We start from the raw sequence: 23,399 nt of genomic DNA on the forward strand, positions 1-23,399 counted from the left end.
GGTTCCACTAATTAGGTTTCTGGACCCTGATGAAGACGCACATGTAAGGTGAGGCGGTGGCCTTGGGGGGAATAAGGGGTAGATGGGAGGGGGCAGTGGGGTGAGAAGAGGGGGTAGGGAGAATTTGGAATGTACAGGGCTGCGGCGGCCAGAGAAAGAGGTGACCTTCCCCAGCTTCAGGGCTGAGACTGCCGGGGAGAGATGGCCCTCCTTCCCAGCCCCAGCTCTGTGGCTGCTGTGGTGGGGGAGAGAGAACCCCCTTCTTCCCAGCCCCAGCTCGGGGGCTGCTTTGGTGGGGGAGAGAGGGCACATCCATCGCATTAGAAAGGTAAGACTACTGATATTAAAATATTAGTTGTGTGCTTTTATTTGTAGCACAAAAAAAGTTAATTATTATAAAGGGGTTTTTTATATAGTGCTTTTATCCAAAGCGCTTTAGAATAGTTAGCTAACAGTACAAACAACATTTGGAAAGATCATTAAGTGATCCACCAAGACCCTCAGCAATTTTCTAGTGGTCCGTGGAAAAAAAAGTTTGAGAACCACTGATATAGCATATGACTAAAGACTGCGACTTTTGTTGTTATGAGGCTAGAAGATGTGGATGTATGCCATGTCCCCATTACTGCATAAAGTCCATGTACCTCAGTTATTCACAACATTGGAGGGATCAAAGTTGCTATCAGTGTAGGAACAATCATCGGATAAAAAGGGGGGACATTTAACAAAAAGAAGGAAAAATATACTCTGTCGGGTCCTGATCAGTGGTGATTCAGCATTTTGGCATAGGAAACTTGGTTTAATTATGGTTTTGGGTCTGGGCACTGAAGGGAGTGCCCATCCTATTCCCCTTGGCCGAGAGGCAGGCTCTTAAATACGGGATATTAAAGTGAGGTTGCAGGCAGTTACGGGAGGGGAGGGAGAAAGGAAGACGGTAGGAGTATTGTTGCAAATGAGTGGGATTTCCAAATATCCATCTGACTTGCTGAGGAAAAAACAAAGCCTGGAGGGGAAAATCCAGAGCCTTTGATGTTTAGAAATAAAAGTTAGCAAACTCTCGTCGCAATTTACTGTATGTGGCAATGAGTAGGTAAAATCTTCTTGCCCCAAAGAGACTCAGGAGACAGCCAAATAGTTGTTTGTCTGTTCCTTGTTTCTCCTCCACTGGGAAGGTTTTGGTGTGTTGGATTGTTGATATAAAGGGGGGGAAAGGGAGGGGAGGAGTGTTTCTCTTTCTCTTGCTGCTGTGTTTTGTTATGGTTTGTATCTGTTTTGTCTCCAGGATCTTACAGAAATGACTCACTTAGTGAGTTAGCTCTACAATAAGAGAGCCTGGGAAAATGCAAACACTCACTTCTTAAAGACACAGGATCCCATTTACTGAGGAATGACACGCTGTACCCTCCAGTCTGTGCAAAGTGTCACTATCAGAGCCATCTTCCTCCCCATCACGTCACCCTTTTCAAATCTCTCTCGATTGCTATTTCAACTCATTGTCACCCAGCCTTATTGTTTTTTCTGAAGTACATGCAATCCCACAGAGAGGTGAAGCAGTCCCTGCAGTACATGCAGTAGAGACAGCACAGCATTCGTTTCCCTCCTGCCCATAGGTGGCAGGCTTGCTTCCATAAAGAAGTGCACATAAAGTGCAAAAGAAGAGTATCCTGGATTTCGATCCTGCCTGAGGGCCTGTAACACGCACACTGAGCTGGAGAACAATTGCTTCTGGCTTTGTTTCATTTTGGCCTGCCTGTGAGTTTGCCTCAGCCCGGCTGGCAGGCTCAGGCCCACTCTTGCTTAGTCAATAAAGTTTATTCGTTGACACAAAGAGAGCAAATGTTAGCTCAGCATGGGGCTCTGCCAGCAGCAAAACCACAGTAAGGGCTTCTCTTAGCCCAGCCCTGATAGCCCCCCCTCTTGTCAGATGAATCTTCACTCCAGCCAGTGGTAGCCAAAAGAATAAATTTTCCTCCTGCCATCGCCAATCAGTAGGGCAGGTTGATCCTTTATTTACAATTATGATGAGACAACAATTGCATTTTAGAGTGTTTTTTCTCTTTGAGTATGTAGAGTAATTAGCAGGTTATTATTTAGGCCTCTCTAGCAGTACTTCACTTATAGGCCTTTTCCCATCTGAAATCCCAAGCTGGAGTCTCTTCCTAGATTTATATAGTCTGTTCAGTGAGTTGCCCAAAGCACTATCCTGGCTCCCAAGAAATCTCTCTCTCTGTCTCTCTCGTGCTTCCTGCACCTCTCCTGCTGCAGCCTGTCTCTCAGATATTTGACATCCAGACTCCTCTCCCATGTCTGGAATATTGGTCAAGAAGCCCATTAATGCCTTGCCCCACCTCACCACTTATGCCCTAAGCATTGCCACAAACTCACTGCGGTTAGGCACATCTGCCTCCCCTGTTTAATTGGTATATGACATAGCTCCCTACTTTTTGCTTTACACTTTGCTGTTAGCAAACAGCACAATCTGGTATTTGAAAATACCAGCTAGCCAGCCCTGAGATCTTTGAGCCCAATGAGACTAGGCTGTACCCTTTTGGCCTGCTCAAATGTCAGTTGGGCTCTCTGATCCTTTTGGCCTTCATATTTCTCCCATCTTTTTTTCTGCTTCGGTCTCCTTTCTCTCTGACTTCTCCTCTTTCTGTCTCTGTCTACACTGCATTTATATTTTTGTAGTTCTAATTAGTCTCCTGTGATCAGTTAGCACATGTTCTGTGGTTTGTTTCCTTGAAAACCAGAAGGAATGAACCTTAAGGAGGAGTATTCTGACACTTAGAGATGCAATTGCAGGTAACCACAGGAAAATCCCATTGTAGATCCAGCTACATGATCTATTATCTTCTGAACAGATGGACATCTGCCAAGGTTATAAACATTTAATGGTAAAGTGCTGAGTCATAGGCAAGGCAGAAACCTCAGACATTTATCAACCTGACAACAGCAGTTTCTTCTCTGGATTAGAATGTGTTAACAAATGTATATAAATGTGTGGGTGTCTGGGTGTGTAGGCATATAACATTATAGTATTAAGGTAGCAACTCAGTACTTATGGTCGAGAAAGCACTTTTATTCTAAACCCATATTTTCAGTGGCTTCTAACTTTCCCAAGAAATGACCTTTAGAAGGAAATTTGGGATTTTTTTTCATCCTACTTGCAAGTTTGAAGAAAATCTATTCATCTACCCCTGCATTAGTCAAACATAATGGGGAAATGGATGCACTTGACTGTCTAATGCTGCATATGCAGTACATTTCACAATCATTACATTCCCTTTCAGCATTAACGTGTGCTTTTCTGTTTTCTCAATAGTTGGTGGTAGTTAATTTCTGAAACTATATTTTTTAAAATGTATATTTCAAGGGTTCTGCATTGTAGAAGAACTTTCAAGCTAATGGACCATAGGAAATGTCTGTGCACTTCGTTATTTGATTTACACAAACTCAACTTGGGAAAGTTTATTTTTTCCCCAAGTGCCAAGCCACAGAAATATGGTAGTAAACAGGGAATTGAAGAGCTCTTGAATTTGAATTTTATCCACTCTCATTGAAGCTATTGATCACCACTTACCCTTCATGGACTGATCATGCTCAGTAACACTGCTGAAGCCAGCTACCCTCACTCTGCTGTCCCTCCCCCCACTATCGGCAGGCACAGGTCAAAACAACAAAACTGAAGTCAATGGGATTATTGGGAGCATAAGTCTTCGGTAAGGACTTCTGGATTTGACTCTGTAATCATAAAATCCCAGTTAAAGGCAAAAAAGAGCATATATATATATGTATCAGTCTCATGCATAGAGTTTGTGTTGATATTAAATTTACTCAGTTTTACAGTAATACTATGTTTAATTTCATCAGATCTATGACATTCAAAAACCTGTAAATGAAATCAGTATCTCAAAGCAAATCTCTGTTTCCACTAGGGTGGGTTTTTTTGTTTTTGTTTTGTTTAGATGTATAAACCTTCCCTTATTTTTTGTCCCACTGAAAAGTAATTATTTCAGTTTAGGTGAAAAAATTCTTAGCAGCTGCATAAATACCCTTACTCTAATGCCCAAAGAAAGGAAAATGACAGAAATAACAAATCTTTTTTAATTATAACTTTTATTTTAAAATGTAAATGTCATTAACCATGCATACAAGTTAAGATGGTATTTTACAACTGGGTTTTTTAATTTTTTAATTTTTTTTGCTTAGGACATTGTTACAATATATACTCTATGCAGTACAAAATACATAAAAAGTTACAGCAGAGCAAGAATAGATCAGCATATAACTGTACAACTGTAATACTTCAATGTAGTGATTTAGAAAGGTAAAAAGTGACCCAGGAAAGCATTAAAATGCTGTTGATAAAACTGTCCAGGTAAAAATGATGTGTGTAACATCAAATTTCACCAAAAGTGAAAAATATGTATAAAACGTGTGTCTGTGCATGAACATGTGCGCACATACACACACACAATGTACATACACAACTAATTGTAGTTGTAACTAAAGATGGGCCTAAACCCCAAAGTTCAGATGGAGATTCAAATTTTCCCAAAGTCCCAAGATGTTTGTTTCTAGGATTTTGGGTCAGACTCATCACAAGTTGTAACAAAATGGATACCTATAATTCCCTTGAGTATTGTTTCTTGCACAAATATTTTTTATTCTTTTGGGGGTAAACAAGCACTACTCAGTTATGTTCTCTTCCACCTGCTGACTATATAATCATCCCCAACACTTAAAAATATATAAACCCATTATACTGCTCACTGTCATAGTCTACACATGAGCATCTATACGCACAAACATGGGGCATATGGGAGTAACAGAGCACCAGAAAGTCAGTTTGTGGACATCAGCTGGTGAAATTAGCAACACAAGTGGCTATGAGAAGGCAAGCTTTAAATATAAAGAGTCTTATTTTCCTTATTCTTTGTTCATAAAGCATGTTCTCAAAACATAACACAATTCACGCAGTACAAAACTTAGAACTCACATCAGATACTCTGACTGAACAAAGCCAGGTGTGAAATCGAATGGGGACTTCATGAGCTCTCACATGGCCATTTCCTATACCTGATTCTATACTGGCTATATAAAACATAAAAAAGCATTGAACTTCTTGATACAAGGTAATGAGGGTTTAAAGCTGTACAGAAGCTTGCAGGGCTAGAATTTATTGCAAGTAATAATGTGGTGAAGAAGGTACGGTACATAGAGAAAACATGTCATCTTATACAGAAATTAGGTGTTCCTATCAAACATAGGCTTTTGTTGTTTTGTTCTAAATATATACCTTTACCATTACCCAATGTAAACAAATAAATGCTATAAAAGCAAGAAGCCAGCTAGTTTGCAGACTTTAAGGTTGTGGGGACACCTCAGCTGCCTAGAGCTTACCATGTTGGATTCCTTTCTAGGAAGCAGGTCAGGAAACTGAAGTTTTATGACCATTAATGCACTTTGGGTTTTGCACAGAGGGAAGTTAAACTATGTCCAATGGATCATATTGCAATTTTCTGGTAACTGGAATAAATTTGTATATGTAAAAGTATTTAAGTAGAAGTCCATGGAGGGAACAAACTACTGTCCTCAAATCATGCCGGTTCCAGCTCCACAACAAAATTAACTCCTTAATGTTGATAAAACATAAAGCAGAGTTTATATCAAACTGTGTGTAGTTTACAGTCAATCAGACTTCAGTTTATTTTAATGGACGTTTAATGGAGAACAGCAATCTTTACAATTTCCAAGAAAACTAAAACGATCATTTTCATTGTTGCAGGCTCTTCATACATCATGGCACTTCAGTTTAACTACAGCAAAAGGAGCTAGGACCAGGGCTGGGGACAACTGTAAACAAATCCTAATGGTTTTATTGTTTGCTGCTATTAATGAATTTATTGTTGAATAAAATCAAAAATTTATAATCTCAAGGCAATTTCATTGTTCAGGACCAGCCATATCAGCTTGAGTGCTTGGGTCTCTGTGCTTGGAAGGAAGGAGATAAGCACATGACATGGAGGAGTGGGCAGAATTTGTACTTAGCCAAAGCAGTGTATCCTGAATTGTGCAGTTTGGGTGTAGTAATGGGAGACTAGTTTTTAAATCAGAATGTTGGATAAAACAACAAAAGGTTTGGAGTTTGGGGTCTGTTTGGATAAGCATCCAGATTTCAAATGCTTTATCTGAACAGTCTAGGCTACTTGAGTCTGCCAGAACTGAGGAATGAGAACAGAATCTTATGATATTGTTTCCACTTCTGCTTCTGGACAAACGCTGGAGAAACCAAAACTGTCTCTTTAGCTAAGAGAATCTTGAGAGAAGTGCTGTTCAAATCCAATCATTGTGTCTCTGAATCAATTTGCTGATCCATTAACAGATGCATTAGTGTGGGTCACTATTAAACTGGCATTAACAAGAACCTAAATGTTCATAATCTTTATGACCACTAATGTAGAAAGCATTTAATGTATGTTTTGAAACTCTAGCCAGGGTCTTAACACATGACAGATCAGAATATTAACTACAAAATTTTATCTCTGAGGTGGAAGAAATTAAAAAGGTTTGAAGGTTTGACGCAGATACTGCCCCAATTTAAGAATAAAATTGGTCGCATGGCTTTTCTCATGAGATTATTTGGTTGAGTTGGGAATTCCATTGAGAACAGCTTGCATTCAATATTTTTGCTCCCATCTAACTTTACAGAATGACTCCAAATATTTTTGGGAGGAGGCAGATAAAAGTTACAGTTTGTTGTTTGGATAAAAGATTTATTCAGAATGGATTTACTATCCTCTTCCAGTGCTGCTCGAGCAGTAGGGACAAACTTTTGCTATAGCTAGACTGAGACTGTCAAAGCATTTTGCTTATAAACTAATCCATATCTTTACCTGAGTTACATTAATTCATAGTATACCCTATAAACTTGAATTTTGCCTTCAGTGATAGGTCAAGAACCTGTTTTAAATCTATGTCACCATGTAGTATAATGGGTGGAATGGAACTGTATTCTGCTTATGCAACAGAACTAAGAAGAAAATAATGCTTTCTTTGGAGATGATAAAGCATACCCGATTGAAGCCATAACATATAAAGGCCATCACTTTTTTGATGAGTACTTCGTAATCATCCTTTGTTTTCAGTTTTGTTTCCTTTATCATTATCCCTACAGTAAGATTTATTCATGATGAGAGAAATATTTTTTACACTTAATGAATTGTTTTAAGAGTGTGCGCACTAGCCACAACTGACCGGTACAATTCTCTAAGCTAGTTGTCTTTATTATCCCTGTACTAACTACAGCACAAAAGCACTTTTATGAGCTGCAAAAGCTATTGGAAAGTGAATTCCTGCTACCTGAATTGTATTAAAATATCAACATTGTGTATTTTATGAGAAGAGATTACAACAGTTGTAACTAGGGAGGTAAATGAACATGGCTTTTCCTAAACCGACAGTATTTAGGCAACTCATCACACAAGTTAAACAATAATCGGACTTCTGTCAAAAGGCTTTTTCCATCCATCATATGAAGCCAGAATGTCCAGCCTTATGTGATTTTACAATTCAATAGAAAAAAATTGTTTTTGTAAAGGTGAAGTTTGAAACAAATATACACAAAAATACTGAAATATCTGCACTTTAACCTGTGTTTAAGTAGTTACCAATCTTACAACTGAAAGACCGCTTGGTATTATCAACAATGTAAATGGTATGCAAGTACCTATGAAACTACTTACAAATCTATAATGTACTAGCCTCTCACAGTTAATATACAGTACAAATTTTTTTAAAAATCTAGCAAAATTGGATCAATGCAAAGCAGCAAGATAGATATGGATCAAGACTCCTTTGGAATGTGGAGGCATTCACTTTGTATCAAACAGCAGGTTTGGTGTATTGAGTTTCTTTTCATTGTGCTACACTTGACTGCATTTATTCTTTACAGTAATGTGAAAAAATCCAAAACCAAAAGCACCTGAATTTTTAATATGCACCATCTGAACCAGCCAATCCAAACAAAGTGTATTTTCTGACAATGAGGTCTCTGTGACATCACAATATTCTGGTCCTTTGCTATATTATATACCATTTGTAAAGCACAGATATATACCTGATAAAGTGGTCTAGTATTAAAAATTAATAGAAAAATCTAAACTCCCCTTTTTAATATACAATGTCTCATAGGTGAAGGGGACATTGCTTTATAGAATGCTGCTCTACAGGTGACAGAGAAGCCTGAAGTATTTTTTGAGCTAAAACACCATTTTTGTAACACATTTTTAAAAATGCATGTTTTTTGTTTCCTTTTTATCGGTGACCACAGTTATGATGCAACAGTGTACAGAAACTTTGTCTTAAGGAATTTCTTTATGTTAGCATTCAGCTGTACAGTAAGTAAGTACCTTGATAAAGGTTTTGATGGGCATTGGTTCAGCTACCTTTTCTCAGTTCTTTTTATTTAAAAAAAAAAAAAAAAAAGGAAAAGAAAGTTGTTCAAGTCAAGGTGGTTTGCTTTAATATTTCATTGGTCCCATATTCGATAGGCAGTGCAGAGAGATCTTATAACTCAGAGAGCTAGAAGACAAAATGCCTCCAAAATTCCATACCACCTTGCTGGAAAAGCTGTTAACCAGTGTAAATGTGTTTCCTTGTGTTTAGATTATTTGATTAAGGCATCTCATTTAGAAATCTTTCTCAGAAGTTAATCTAGCTTTAAAAAGAAAAGTTTATTCAACTCGGACAGGAAGATTTTCGCAACGGGAAGTTGGTTTTTGGAGCATCTGCGGTGAGAAATGAAAGGATTGCTTGCTCTCAAAAGCAAAGGGCACTACATGAAAAAGTTGGCCCCCCAAAGATAGGATGTAACTGAAATCAAACAATAAAAGAGCCTGGCACTAACTTCCAGTACTAGTTTGTTTTTTCCCCACGTGTGTGAAAAAAACCCAAAAAAATGCTTCTGAGTGCAAATATATTTACCGAGTAAGGTTGTGGCAAAGGTATGTCTTCATTGTACTTATTGTGTAATATAAATAGCCATCCCTGAGAAAGGAGAAGGGGGCGGGGGGAAAAGCCCAACACAACTGAATTGTAACTGTATGTATGCTTGTGTTGTGCAGTCCGATCTCTCAAAACTGCTCGGACACCTGAGGTGAATTATACATAGGTTTTTTTTAAGGTTTTCTGGGTTTTTTATATATAAACAACAATCAAGAGCATCTGTTTTTGGCTGTAAAACATATGAAATATTGAGGCAGCAGGAGCCACTAAGTGGGACATTAAGATCCGTCTGTCCGTGAGGTTAGACCAGCCACCTGTTTGGCGAGGTGAAGAGTTCTTGTTTTGAAGTTGCAGTGAGAGGCAGCTACTTACTGATTTGAAAAACAAAACAAAATAAGCGACAGTTTTAAAACTGTGTGCAACACAAATTCAACTCCACAATAAGTGTCAGAGGCAAAGTGCTGACATCCAGTGCAGGTAGGTTTACGGGGAGCTGGCGGGGCTGATGGTGGGGCTTGATGCATCCGAACGGCTATAGTCACTGACAGACCCCGTTCTGGAGCTGCTGCCGCTCCGCCTCTTGAGCATGCTGGGATGGAAGTTGGCATGGCGACGGGCATGCTTCGTCAGGTGGTCGCTGCGCATGAACCGCTTCTCGCAGAGGGGGCAGCCGAACTTCTTCTCTCCAGTGTGAGTGCGGTAGTGCCGGGCCAGCTCATCGGAGCGAGCAAACTTCTTGTTGCATTCTTGCCAGCTGCATTCAAAAGGCCTCTCTCCTGCAAAAAGAATGACATGGTCTTTGTAATTACAAGGGCTAGCAATGCAAGCACAATGTTTCTCGTGTTTTCTGTATGAAAGAGGAAAAATGTGGGAGGTAGGGGGTGGAGTGGATGTCATTCCTCCCAGAGGGAGGCAGCTAAAAGGTCTAAGCGGAGGCTGTTGTTGTATTCCAAGTTACTGGGAGCTCCATATAATGAGTGACTCTAGTGAATGGTTTGATCTTCAGAGGTGCGGAGTACCTGCTAATCTCAGTGAAGGCAAGGACAGCCATGGGAGCTCAGTGCCCTGAAAATCTGGCCCACCCTATGTAACTATGGACTTTATTGATCATATCTGCACTGCCTGTGCATCTGCGGAGCACTCTCTGAACGCCCAAAGTGATATCTCTGCATCCACTTGGCTCACTGTAAAACCTGGGAAGATTTCACAAGGTCAGTTTCTGTGGCGGTTCACAAAGGTGATGATGAAGTAACTGGACTTGATACCACCAGGACCATATGTAGGTTATACAAAGAAGCAGTGTGGTCCAGTAGATAGGGCACTGGGCTGGGAATCAGAAGACCTGGGATACAGTCCCAGATCTACCTCTGGCCTGCTGCATGGCCTTGGGCAAGCTACATTGTCTCTCTGGGCCTCAATTTCCCCATTTGTAAAATGGGGATAATGGTACATGCCCTCCTCTTTAAAGTGCTTTGATAGCTATGCAGAAAAGTTCTATCTGTTATATGTAACACATTTCTATAACTCCCACTTCTGTAGTAGCTGAGTGGCTCATAAAATTAATTAAAAATATAAAGGTATATTTTATTAATCTGAATCTTCTAATTTTCTTGTGCTAACCTACTTTTTAAAAACTTCCTAGTTATACTCACTTATACTTCCTAAAATTGTGGATAAGTTTATAGTGCTATCTGTAATGCTTAGAGGACTGCAACTATTCTGTGCCAACAACAGAAGTAAAAATATTGCATAGAATAAACCAAATAGAAAACATCATTTTTTCTGAATATGGGCCTCCCAACTAGACCCTGCAGGTATCTTTGGTTCAGCCAAATTTCTGGGCCTAATGTACAAGCTGTTGGCTGGCTGAGGCTCCTTTACTGTCAATGTGTGTTAAACGTATTGGAATTCTTCAGGATGCAAAGGTGCTGTAACTAGAGGTGCTGGGTGTGCTGCCGCACCCCCTGGCTTGAAGTGGTTTCCATCACATACAGGGTTTAGAGTTTGGTTCAATGGCTCTCAGCATCCCCACTATACACATTGCTCCAGCACCACTACAAGAAGGTGCTTTCCTCTTTCTTTAGTTCTCTACATGTGAGGCCTACAAGACTTTACCAGGGCTGAGTCTCAAGTAGCTTCTCTCTGAGCAGACAAAAAAGCAGTTCTGTAGGCCTCATAGCCAAGGAGAGTTTTAAGGAGGATAGTTAGTTCATTTTGTGGAGGGGTATCTGGGGCCTCTTCCAGGCATGAGATGCAAAATGGGAGAGAGCGCAAAGGGTCTTGTTTGAAAATTTAAGAATTGGGCAATGGAGGCTGGTCAGAGACAGGAGTTGACTTTGAGAGTGACCGAGAGATGATAGGGAGGGTGGTGATAGGTCATGAAGAGCCTTGAGATTTAAGACAGGTAGTTTATATTTGATGTGATGGAAAAGAGGCAGCCAGTGAAGGGATATTCCAAAAGATGAATTTTCTGTTCCAAGATTCTAAGGCCATAAGGGACCATTATAATGATCTAGGCTGACCTCCTGCACAAGATAGGCCATAGAATTTCACCAAGTGATTTTTGCATCAAGCCCATAACTCCTGGTTGAGCTAGAGCAGAGGTAGGCAACCTATAGCAAGCGTGCCAAAGGCGGCACGTGAGCTGATTTTCAGAGGCACTCACACTGCCTGGGTCCTGGCCACCGGTCCGGGGGGCTCTACATTTTAATTTAATTTTAAATGAAGCTTCTTAAACATTTTAAAAACCTTATTTACTTTACATACCACAATAGTTTAGTTATATATTATAGACTTATCGAAAGAGACCTTCTAAACATGTGAAAATGTATTACTGGCACGTGAAACCTTAAATTAGAGTGAATAAATGAAGACTTGGCACACCACTTCTGAAAGGTTGCCGACCCCTGAGCTAGAGCATCACTTTAGGCTACCTCTACAGAAGCAGCTACAGGTGTGAATCCCAGCTTGCATTAAACATACTTGCCCTAGCTCTGCTCAAGCTAGCGCGCTAAAAATAGTATTGTAGACAGGATAGCATGGGCAGCAGCAAGTGTCATTTACATGAGGTTTGGGGGGTGTTGTACTCGGGATGCCTAGCGTGAGTATGTCTAACGCGAGCTGTTAATTATACCCCTAGCTCCCAGTGTAGACATACCCTTAAAAAGACATGCAGTCTTGATGTACTGCATCTTTGATATTGCTGGGACAAGCAGCACTGATAACAGGCCAGATAAAAGTACTGCTAAATGCCCCCTCATGGGATTTTAAGAGGCATCTTTGATTAGCAAGAATCGGATTATGTCTCCCATGCACAGGGAGCGACGATCTTGTTCTTGCTAATCAGGATGCAGGCTTCATCTTCTGCAGACCGAGATGAAAACTTGTTACCATAATAGGTGAGAGCAAAGATGAGCTGAAATCATGGGAGTGCCTCCATGCAGTAGGAGATACCAAATGCTTCAGCATTTAAATAATAAACGAAGCACATACTCCATGTTTTCAAGACCACCAGGTCTATGTTGTCTGGTAGGCATATAAGTTATTCACCTTGTCAATTACATCAAGCTCACATTTGTTCCTGTGACAGTATCTCTGGATTTTTAATAAACGCAGACTACAAAAAAAGGACCTACACACTAGTGGCGTCTCCCCAAAATTTTCACATAGTACTGACATGGGGAGATTTAGTATCACCACCAATCCCTGTGGGACCATACCCACTGCAGCTTCTGGTCCCAGCAGCTCGCCTGCTGAATCCGAGACATGCTCAGCCCCCGCTGGGTTGCAGAGCTGAGGCCAGCTCCTTTCTTCAGGCACTCTGACCTGGCACACAGGATCGCAGTGCCACTGAGGTTTGGCTCATCTGCCCCTCCGTTGATGGAGACAGAGGAGCAGATGAGCCAAATCTGAGTGAGTGGTGTTGCGACCTAGCACACGGGGATCATAGTACCACTCACGTTTGGCTGGCCCACCTCTGGACAGGCCGAACCTGAGTGGCGCTGTGATCCCCAGGTGCCAGGACCCAACACTATTCTGGGGACCCTCTCCAACAAGGGACTTGGGGAGAACTGCCCCTTTTTCCACCAACACTGTCACGCTCTGGCAACCCTGCTAGCAATGATACACACCATGTGTAACGTGCATAAGGCTGCAGGCGCCACTGGTGCAGACACTGTGAAATGCTAATAAAGCAAGACGTACAAGAACAGAAAAGTGTGAAACTCCACCCTTAACACAACTGGTTATGTTAAAAGGAGCACCCAGCCAGCACATTCATGTAGCTATGATGGCTAACAACGCTCAGAAGATATTCAGCCCCCAAACACACAGCCTCTTTCTAATCCTCCTCTCCATATATCACAAGAGTAGCCAGCTCTGCTGTATGACCCAGTTTCAGCAAATCCACAGGCAATATTATGACATCTGAGCAACACTTTATTTTCCATTTTGGGAGCGGGGAAGGAATCTTCTAGGGACCCCTCATTTTTCTCTTCATTCCACAACTCAAGGGCCCTGTGTGAGATTGACCCACATTAGCTGATGAGTGCTAGATGCAGAGGCCATAAAAACCCCACTCCTTGGATTGGGCAAAAGTCGTACATTTCAGTGATGCAAGATATGTATTATTCCTTCCCCCCGTCTCCCCACCACCATGCTCTGAGAACAGTGGTTCCCAAACTTGTTCCGCCACTTGTGCAGGGAAAGCCCCTGCCGGGCCACGCTGCTTTGTTTACCTGCCGTGTCCGCAGGTTTGGCCAATCGCGGCTCCCAGTGGCTGCGGTTCGCTGCTCCAGGCCAATGGGAGCTGCTGGAAGCAGCAGCCAGTACGTCCCTCGGCCCGTGCTGCTTCCCGCAGCTCCCATTGGCCTGGAGCAGCGAACCGCGGCCACTGGGAGCCGTGATCGGCCAAACCTGCAGACGCGGCAGGTAAACAAACCGGCCCGGCCCGCCAGGGTCTTTCCCTGCACAAGCGATGGAGCAAGTTTGGGAACCACTGTCCTAGAAGCATGTTTTCCTCGCCACTGCCACATTGGGGAGCAAGGGACACATTCATTTTCTGTTTAATTCTTGCATGACCCTGTGAAATATTCTAAGTTATCTCCTATCTAATTTTTCTTTTTGCTTTCCCTCTGAGTACACTGCACATGTTTTACTATGATAGATATGCTTTAACATTTCCATTAGCCCTGCTTTTCGTGTGTGTGTGCGTGTAAGGGGAAGGGCGTGTTTTCTGTTTCAGTATTGCTCTGGCTGGGCCTGGAGGAAGCTTCTGATCTCTTTATCACCCAGACTAATTTTCTTAGTGTGTGTTTTCATAGCAACCAGAATCAGCAAACGCTGTTGGCAGGGAAGACTTTCTCTGTTCAAAGGCTGCTTTAGATAGTAAAGGGAAATGTTAATTTGGAATACGTCTCTTCTTTTGTTAGCCTGACCATGAAGGAAAAACAAAATGGTGTCTCACCTGTTGATCAACTAGCACATGATCAGCTGCTCTTTTCTATGTCCAGCACTTAGTACCATGCAGCAGGCACAATGCCTGTAGCAGCCCTGGAATGCTAGCTTAGCTGCTCCTTCACATTTGGAAAGGATGCTGTTTACTCTTTGTTCCCTTCCTCCCCACCTTCCTTCAGCCAGCTGTGTTGACAGCCCGGAGTGGAGGTGGGACTATGGTTCCACCCCTCAGGGTAGAAGAGACCCCAGGTCCTGGAGCTCAGAAGTGGAATAGTACCTGGTCCCTGCACCCCAGAACAAAAGATGAGATGGGGATGGAACTGCACAACCCTCTCATTGGCCCATTGTGCACTCATAGAGAGCCAGTCATTATGGGCCAGAATGTGACATCTGTCCACATGACCAGCCTGAGCTAAGAGTGGGGCATGACAACAATTATAGTGAGGATGATGGGCATTAAAGCAATAAAAACAGTGAAGCTTGAATATTCCCAAAGGTATAGGATCTTCCTCTACCAGCCCCTGTACTCTTCCTTTCCATGCCCTCTTTTTCCCCTCCTTCCAGTTCAACCTTCCTCACCCTCATTTCAGTCCTCCCTAGTCATGTCAAAGTTTGACTATTTTCCTTTCTGTAGTTGCCCCAAAGTTTCTTGGCCTGGTGAAGTTGCCTTTCCCAACCATGACTGGCAGACAGGGTTGCTTCTAGGGGTGGTTAGTTTTCTAAAATGTTTCCCAACTCTGGGGTAAGTCCTCCTTAAAGAAAAACGTCACAGTGAAGGAGCCCTGGATGCCTAACGTAAAGAAACCAAACTCATTCCAGTAACTCCTCACTTAAAGTCGTCCCGGTTAACGACTGATCAATTAGGGAACATGCTCGTTTAAAGTTATGCAATGCTCCCTTATAATGTCTTTGGCAGCTGCCTGCTTTGTCTACTGCTTGCAGGAAGAGCAGCCCGTTGCAGCTGGCTGGTGGGGGCTTGGAACCAGGGTGAACCAGCAGCTCCCTCTCAGCTCCCCGCTCCCCTAAGTTCCCTGAGCGGCAGCCGCCCAGCAGGCTATCAATTGCTGGCAGTTCAGCTGTCTCTCCCCCCACTGCCATGTGCTGCTCCTGCCCTCTGCCTTGGAGCAGCTCCCGGGAGCCTCCTGCTTGCTGTGCGGGGCGGGGGGCTAATGTCAGGGTGTCCCTTTCCCCCCTTCTCCCTCACTCTGCTTACCCCATCTTCCATAGAGCAGAGGGGACACACGACAGGGCTCAGGATGGAGGGAGCTTCCTGTCAGCAGCTGCCCTCTCAGCTTGCCGATTAACTTAAAAAGGCAGTGTACTTAAGAGTGGGGTCAGCGTACTAAAGGAGCAATGCACATCTCTCTCTCACACACAGGGTGTGTGTCTCTGTCTGCCAAGCTGTCTCCCCTCTCTCCATTCGTGATGCCTTGTAGAGTGTGAGGCTACATTAACAACAGTGAGTTAACCCTTGAGGGCTCAGCCAATTGCTAGTTCATCATTTAGCAGTAAGGCATCCCCTGGGAAATATCCCACCCTCTGACTTCACCTCCTCAACCAAGCTTCACAATCATCATCGCTGTGTACCAGTATTAAATTGCTTGTTTAAAACTTATACTGTGTGTGTGTGTGTGTGAGAGTGAGTGTATATATATATATATATATATATATATATATATATATAATAAGACTATAATATAGTCTTTTGTCCGGTGAAACATTTACATTAATTCTTATGGGGAAACTGGATTCACTTAACATCGTTTCGCTTAAAGTTGCATTTTTCAGGACCATAACTACAACTTTAAGTGAGGAGTTATAAACATCAGCATGAGGGCAGGAGCAAAGCTGCTTTGGGTATTAAGCAAGGTGAGTCCTAGCTGCAGTGCTTCCTCCAAAACCACATATGGAAATTCTCAGGCTGCCATCAATCTCCTCTCTCACACAAAAGAGAAGTGGTTTTCTGTGCAGGCAGGTTATATAAGTGGCCTTTTACTGGCAGTAAAGCAATCAACAGAACTGGAGATTATATGACTTGATTGCTTAATTGTATCAGGGAACATGCAGCCACAGTACATTTTTCTTGCATAAGCATTACCCCATGGACACAGTGTTCTCTCCAAACAGCTTTCAGTATTAAAGTAGCTCTCCTTTGTGTTCTGTGAAGCAAAATCCTGCAGCTCTAGCTCACGCAATGCTGAAGCTAACAAGAGTTTTGCCTTAGTAACAAACTGCAGGATTTGGCCCTAAAGGTTAGTGTAGAAATATTGCATGGTGACTGAAAACTAGTGTAACAAAATGAAGACTGTGTATCAATTCTTCAAACTGTACCATGGCTACCTGAGAATCCTTTTGCTGACAAGGAACATTATGGACATTGGTAGCAGATCTTGCCACACACACAAAAAGAAGTCAATCCCGAAAGGTGAACTGCAAGGGTTTAAAAAAAACAAAAACCCAAACTCGTATGTAGGCTCCTCGGAGAGGAAATAGGCACATGGCTATCTTACAAGATACAGAATATTCAACAACAATTTAAATAAATTGGATCCCAGAAATCCTAATAAATCTGAACTGCAACCTCTCTTGTTCCTGTGACAGCATATACCATCATCCAGCTTGTGTCTGGAGTTACAGCATTAAAGTATAAGACAGATGGAAAAATAACACATTGGAGAGCTAAATTCAACTGATCTTAATTCAAAATTACACAAGCAGGCACATTCTGGTTTCTTCCTGAACTCCAAACAGGCCAAAGGGAAAAACTGTGCTAAGCCCTTGTGTGCCCTGTTGTGTTCTGGAAATCTGAAACACTCACTGTGTAAATGTGAGGTGCGGTGCTGAGTGTTATCTTGCTATAGAAACAATGTGAGAAACTTGTCTCTGCTTCTGAAAAGGATTTAGAAGCAAGTAGGGGTCAGTTTTAACAGGGGTTCATGTAAATTGTGTCTGAAACCACCCTTGTATGATGGGTTTCAGAGTAGCAGCCGTGTTAGTCTGTATTCGCGAAAAGGAGTACTTGTGGCACCTTAGAGACTAACAAATTTATTTGAGCATAAGCTTTCGTGAGCTTTCATGCATCCGATGAAGTGAGCTGTAGCTCATGAAAGCTTATGCTCAAATAAATTTGTTAGTCTCTAAGGTGCCACAAGTACTCCTTTTCCTAGTATGATGATTTCATTTGATAAATCTGTGTTTTCTGTAGTTACACATGCTACACATCATCATCGGAGACGAGTAATACAGAAGAAGTGGGCCAACTGTTGGCCTCTATTAAGTCTGATTTCTGCCACTCTGTAGTACATAGCTGACTTTAGGTGACTTTAAACCTGGTCTATGGCCAGCTGAGGATTCTCCCTTGCATGCCACTATCCTTTGTAGTCCTTAATGCAGGGGGTATGAACAGATTCAGGCTGTGCTCCAATGATCCTAAATTGCTGGAATAGGACTTAGGAGGTCATTACAGTTAGCGTAACTTAAAGCAACTTGGAGGCTGTTCTAAATTGTGCCAGGGCCCACCTGGCCCCAGGTTCAGGGGACAAGGGGGTACAAAACCACCTCTGCCTCCACTTCTCAAGTCCTGCATGGAGCGCTGCTCAGGCAGGCCCAAGGATCTAGCCCTAGTGTGTGCAAGTGTTTAAGGTTCGGTTTAAAGCCACTGTTTGTACACTCACGGTTATGGCTTTGAGTGTGCAGCTGACACATTAACCCTTTCCTGAGGAGGCCAAGAGGAAATGGCAAAACTATTTTGTTCTCAGTAACTTTCATCTGTTTAATTTTTGTTGCTAAAATAGTCAAAAATCCTTTCAAAAGAGATGATTAATGAAGAAAGAAGGTTGTGTGAATAATGCATCCTCTGATCAACTTTCTAATGCCCCTGATGTTCACTGCCACATCCCTCTCCCTCAGTACTAACAGCCTCGCTTTTTCTGCCTTATCCCTGCTCCTCAGAAAGAGACTCTTGTTTTGTTCCCCTGCGACCTGCCACAAGCTGAGGGGTTGAGAAGGGCCAACCTGCGTCATGTCATTAGCCATCTGCAGATGGTCACAGCACAATTAAGCGGCTTGCAGCCTGATTCCATGTGGATTGTTAGCTGTATGCAGTGGAGGGATATCTTATGTGGCAATGTGCCACATGATAGGCATAATGGAGGATGGTCTTTAAGGTGCATGTGTGCTCAGAGAAGCTGCTTTAAGTTTCACCAGCTTAGCTTCTTCAAGTGCCCAGAATCTGCACAGAGGCTAGAAAAGAGACCAGTGGGTTTGTGCATACTTAAAAAGGAGAAAAATCCACAACTAACTGAGCTGCCTGGACAGACTTTGATATTTGGGACATCTTCAGTTTTATAGGACACATGGTCAAAGATTTGGCAATCAGAACTGCCCCATTAAAAATGGAACAGCTGTCAACACTAAGGCTTAGAGCATTATTAAATCTAAACCTAATTACATGGAGGTTCACATGCTTATAACTTAATATCTTGACTTAGTTTATGACAGCTTCTACTGGTCATGTTTGCTGCTCAGAACACACACAGCAAGCAGGTGCTCTCCAAAGAAGTTCTATTTATCCTGGATTCCCCAAGACATCTCAGCTGGAGGCTTGGTGACCACAAAGCCAGAAATTTTGGTTCCAAAGTGAACTGTAATCTGGTCATTTAGTTCATGGAAGGGAATTGCATGTTGTCATCAAAACAGAGCTAGAAACCTGAACATGCCAACTAGCACCATCCTTGTATTAAAAATGTAGAAATTCATAATTTAGTGTTTGGGTTTTTTGTTTTGTTTTGCAACTGGCTGAGTGGGTGCTGAGGACAGGAGGCAGAGGATCAGTAGAGGAGCAGCCAAAGTGTCACTCCTCCAAAGGAGGAAATGCTATTCTAGGAAAGAACATTAGACCAATGCAGTCTAGTTTATTGGGTTTGCACTCTGGTCTCTAAGTGAAGAAACTAATAGACTATTTTTAAAAACTAGTCTTCAAATAACACTGGCAGGCACTTGGGAATATTTCCATTTCCACTCCATGTCTGTTTGCATAAAGGCACTTCAAGCTGGTTGAAAAATGAAACCTGTAACCTCCTCAAGGCAACAGAGGTTTTAAAATGTACCTTTGATGCTATATAATGGTGCTTTCTTTGCAGAGAATCTAAAGGGGAAAAAATCAACTCCCAAATTTCCATATTCCTGTAAGTGGAAACTCATGCATTTCTAAGTTCCAAAATTTATTTTTCCCCTAGCATTTTCACTTTCTTTGGCTTTTGCAATAATTTTGTCAAAACCCAAGATGTATGGGTTGGAGATTCTAAGCACACACCAACCCAACTGAGATATACTCACCAAATACCAGGCCTACCAAGATGTTGACAGGGTTACTTTGATCTTCAGCTTTCCCTATGCAAGGGCAACTACTAGAATTGGAACTGAGCAAGAACTGCAACAACCACCAAAAATCTTCAGTTAGTTTCTTGACCTTTTAAATAACTGTGCTTTTGCTGTGCTTACAACCATTCTGTTTGCTGTGTATGAATGTTCATGCCACCAGCTTACACTGGGATGAATGTTTCTCTAAAAGAGATTTTTCAAAATTGCAAAACTTCAGCTTTATTTTACAGTGTGTGAGGGTGAGTGCTGAAAGTGTTTGTGTACTTATTCAATGTGGGAGCAGAAATTATATGCGCAACCACCACTGCTCAAATAGTGAATGATGAACACACACTCAGTTACTATGATGATGATAGCCATAAAAAGCAACGAAACATTATAATTAGTGCAAAATTCCTACTCTAGCCCTAAATTTGCAGTCAGCTCCCCCCAAGTGCAAAAGTAAGTAATGACCTTTCAATTTGGTACAGTCCAATGCTGCTTTAAAATGTTAAGACACGACATAACCAGAGTGGAAGCCCATTCCCCTCAAACACTAAATTGTGAATTTCTACATTTTTAATACAATACATCCTCTTAGTGAAATATCTCCTCACATTGCCACATATATTCTCTCTTCATTGAAATCCAGCCCTTCTAATACAAGTCTGTCCAATGATCTCATGCAGATCCTGAATCTTATCTCTGTAATAGTGTGAAGGGATATACCAGCCCTTTGAGGACCCCTGCTACAGGCCTCACAGTTTTAACGCACCCTGACCCAGAAAACGAGCAGTGAAGGTGGGTCCTCCAGGCCTTCCTAGAGAGGCTGCAGGGAAGCATCGAATCAGAGTGCAGTGGGCTCACATAAAAGGAGCTGAACAGGGCAATTTCTGGTGGGAACCAGAGGAACAAGGAAGGTGTGCTTTGCTGGAGTTCAAGGGAGACTCAGAAGATGGGTTCTGGTGACAGTGGCATTCTGTGAGGAAGAATTTCAGCCCTGAGGTAAGGGTAAAGAGGAAGGGGTTCTGTGGGAAATGGCCCAGGGAATAGCAGCAGTAACTATTACAGGAAACAGCAAGTGGTTGCTATTTATAGGGTCCCTGCGTTGGACCCAGAGTCGTGGGTGGTCCTGGGTCCCCACTGGCTGCTGGCAGGGTGGCCTAAGCCTTGAGAAGGGGATAAGGCTGGTTTAGAGGCCCAAGTGAAGGGCAGGACTTAGTCTCCAGGCAGGAAGCCCTGGGGACATTGCCCTATATTGGGGCAGACATAGACTTAAAGCTAGCCCAGAAAAGGCTGAGAACTGAGCCCAAAGACAGGGCTAAAAATACCAAGAAGGGCACAGTGATAGGTCCTGTTGGACTTCTGTTACCCTGGAAGAGGTTCCATCATGTGATGAGATTGTGTGACTTTGCTGGAGGGCTGAGCCCTTGAAGACCTGACTGATGAGGTTAACAGTCAACAGGGGGTGCCGGGAGAGTATGTGTAGGTTCACACCTGACTGACAGGAGGCACTCACAAGTGGGGAGTGGCCCCTGTCACAAATAGCCCTTAGCTACTTTAGAATACTGTACTTTAATCAAGACACCTCTTTGTTATCTTAAGGCTAAATAATCCCAGCTTCATTAAGCATTCCCTTCAGAGTTACTCTCCATTATAACGGTCATCTTTGTTGCCTATACTATACAGCTAAGTTGGAGAGTGTATCATTCTTTAAGTGAGGAGGCCAAAACTGGACATGCTATTCAAAATATGTCTAACAAGAGCCCTATAAAGTGGTGGATTAATTTCCTTGGATTTAAATAATATACCACTTTTAATACAAGCCAGTGTCTTATTACCCTGCTTCCCTGCATACTAACCTAAGAATCCGAACACCGGATTTATCACCGCACCCAAATCCTTTTCCTTCCACCATATTAACAAGCATTTGAGCTCTCCTTAGCCTAGATATTATTTCCGCCTAGGTGCATCTCTTTGCACTTAAATACATCCTATTTCATGTTCCACCTTCAAATTCAGTAACCTAATTCCAAGCCATTTCATACTAGGAAACAGTAAGTGGCTGAAAGGTAAGGTAGGGCAACTGAAAAAACTATCCCAAGACAAAGCTGCCTGGAAAATTTAAGGGTTGAAGGATGAGATTTCTTTGTTAAAATTTCAATTTTGTCCTCTTCCCCACTATCATTTTGGATAAAAACGTGAAATAAAAACCCATTTATATAGCCAGTACTGTCATTTCAAACAGTGACAGTAAAATGTTCTGTTTTCATAGACCATGGTGCGTATTTGTTTTCCTAGCATTTCTTAATTGCGGTAACTTACTAATGGTCTTTATTAAAATTTCTTGGCAGCTTTTCCTGATTAAAGCTGGAAGCTTGACATTTGAGGTTTATTACATTGGCAATTATCGTTCCAGATGTCAAATGGTTAACAAAAAAGCACAACTTCATCTGTGATTTCAACAAATGCTTCTCCTCTGTTCCTATTGCTCACCTGAATGGCTGGTTCAATTTGCTGTTTTTCATCAAATTGTGACAATACTGTAGAAAGTTAAACAAATTATTACCATTTTTACTTCCTTTTAGACTTTCTAGTTTATAACAATGAAGGATTCCAAAAACCAACTAGCAGGGGCAGGGTTAACAAAACATTATTGCATAACATTAGGTCTGCAAACTCCTCTTAGCAGCCTTCATAAGAGCTGGTATATAGAAATCACAGAACATTACGTGCTGCGTTATTAGGTACATGATGAGAAAGTGAGTGAGGGACTGCCCTCCATCCTTGCAGTAGGCCTTAAAGAGTCTTACATGATTTCCTTTCAATGTTCAGCTATGAGATGTAAATTGTCTAGTGTGATGCAAAGCTACTTGTGTTCCCATGTACGTTCAGTCTTCCTGAGCCATTCTGAGAAATAGTGAGAGAGTGATGCAGCAGTTTACAACAGTTCTGCTTTCAAAAGAATGAAGTTAATTAGAAATCATACAGGACTACATAGTACAGATCTGCTAGTCAGCTGCTCAAAATGATATTCAAACTGAATAAACTAGCCGCTGAACAAGAATCCTACACATAACAATGGTTTTCTCTTGCCCCTTTGAAATGGGGACTTTCTGCAAACTTATCAGAGCTTAACTTTCTTGTATGTACTCTTGTGGAATTTTTGCCTACACTGTACCATTGCAGGTACAAAGCTGAGTATTTGTGCCTCTAATTATTTGATTGCAGGTGCAAACCACATAGGTTTGCAAGTACTCAGATTTGCACCCACAGTTTACTTCAGCAGGTGCAAAAATGCAAGTGTAAGTGGTGTGGTTGTAAACTGTATGTGCAGAACAGTCTTTGAGCTGCACAACTCCATCAATGTTCATGTAGCAGGGGATATGAGATACATGTCCTGTCCTCGCCTTAACAATAGTCAGTAACTTTGCACATCTACAGAGATTTTTTTTTTTCTTACCCCTAGGATTTGTGTACTTTACAACGGTCAATAAACCTTCACAAAGCATTCCTGTGAAATTCTTTACAATCCCAGAGCCTGTGAATTCCATTGTGCTCCGCAAAGTGAATTCCAT

General features: G+C 42.0%; 1 protein-coding gene across 1 annotated transcript in view; it reads right to left on the bottom strand.

The window, feature by feature from the left end:
• Nucleotides 1-4,097: 4,097 nt before the first annotated feature.
• The window catches only part of KLF13 (Kruppel like factor 13), a 42,829-nt gene continuing 23,527 nt past the window's right edge, over nucleotides 4,098-23,399 (bottom strand). Inside the window, exon 2 of the mRNA XM_007053765.4 lies at nucleotides 4,098-9,782. Coding sequence (XP_007053827.1) covers nucleotides 9,490-9,782 — 293 coding nt within the window. The 3' untranslated portion in view covers nucleotides 4,098-9,489. The remainder of the gene's footprint in view (nucleotides 9,783-23,399) is intronic.

Source organism: Chelonia mydas, chromosome 10 (genome assembly GCF_015237465.2).
Source record: "Chelonia mydas isolate rCheMyd1 chromosome 10, rCheMyd1.pri.v2, whole genome shotgun sequence".
NCBI classification, from domain to species: domain Eukaryota; kingdom Metazoa; phylum Chordata; order Testudines; family Cheloniidae; genus Chelonia; species Chelonia mydas.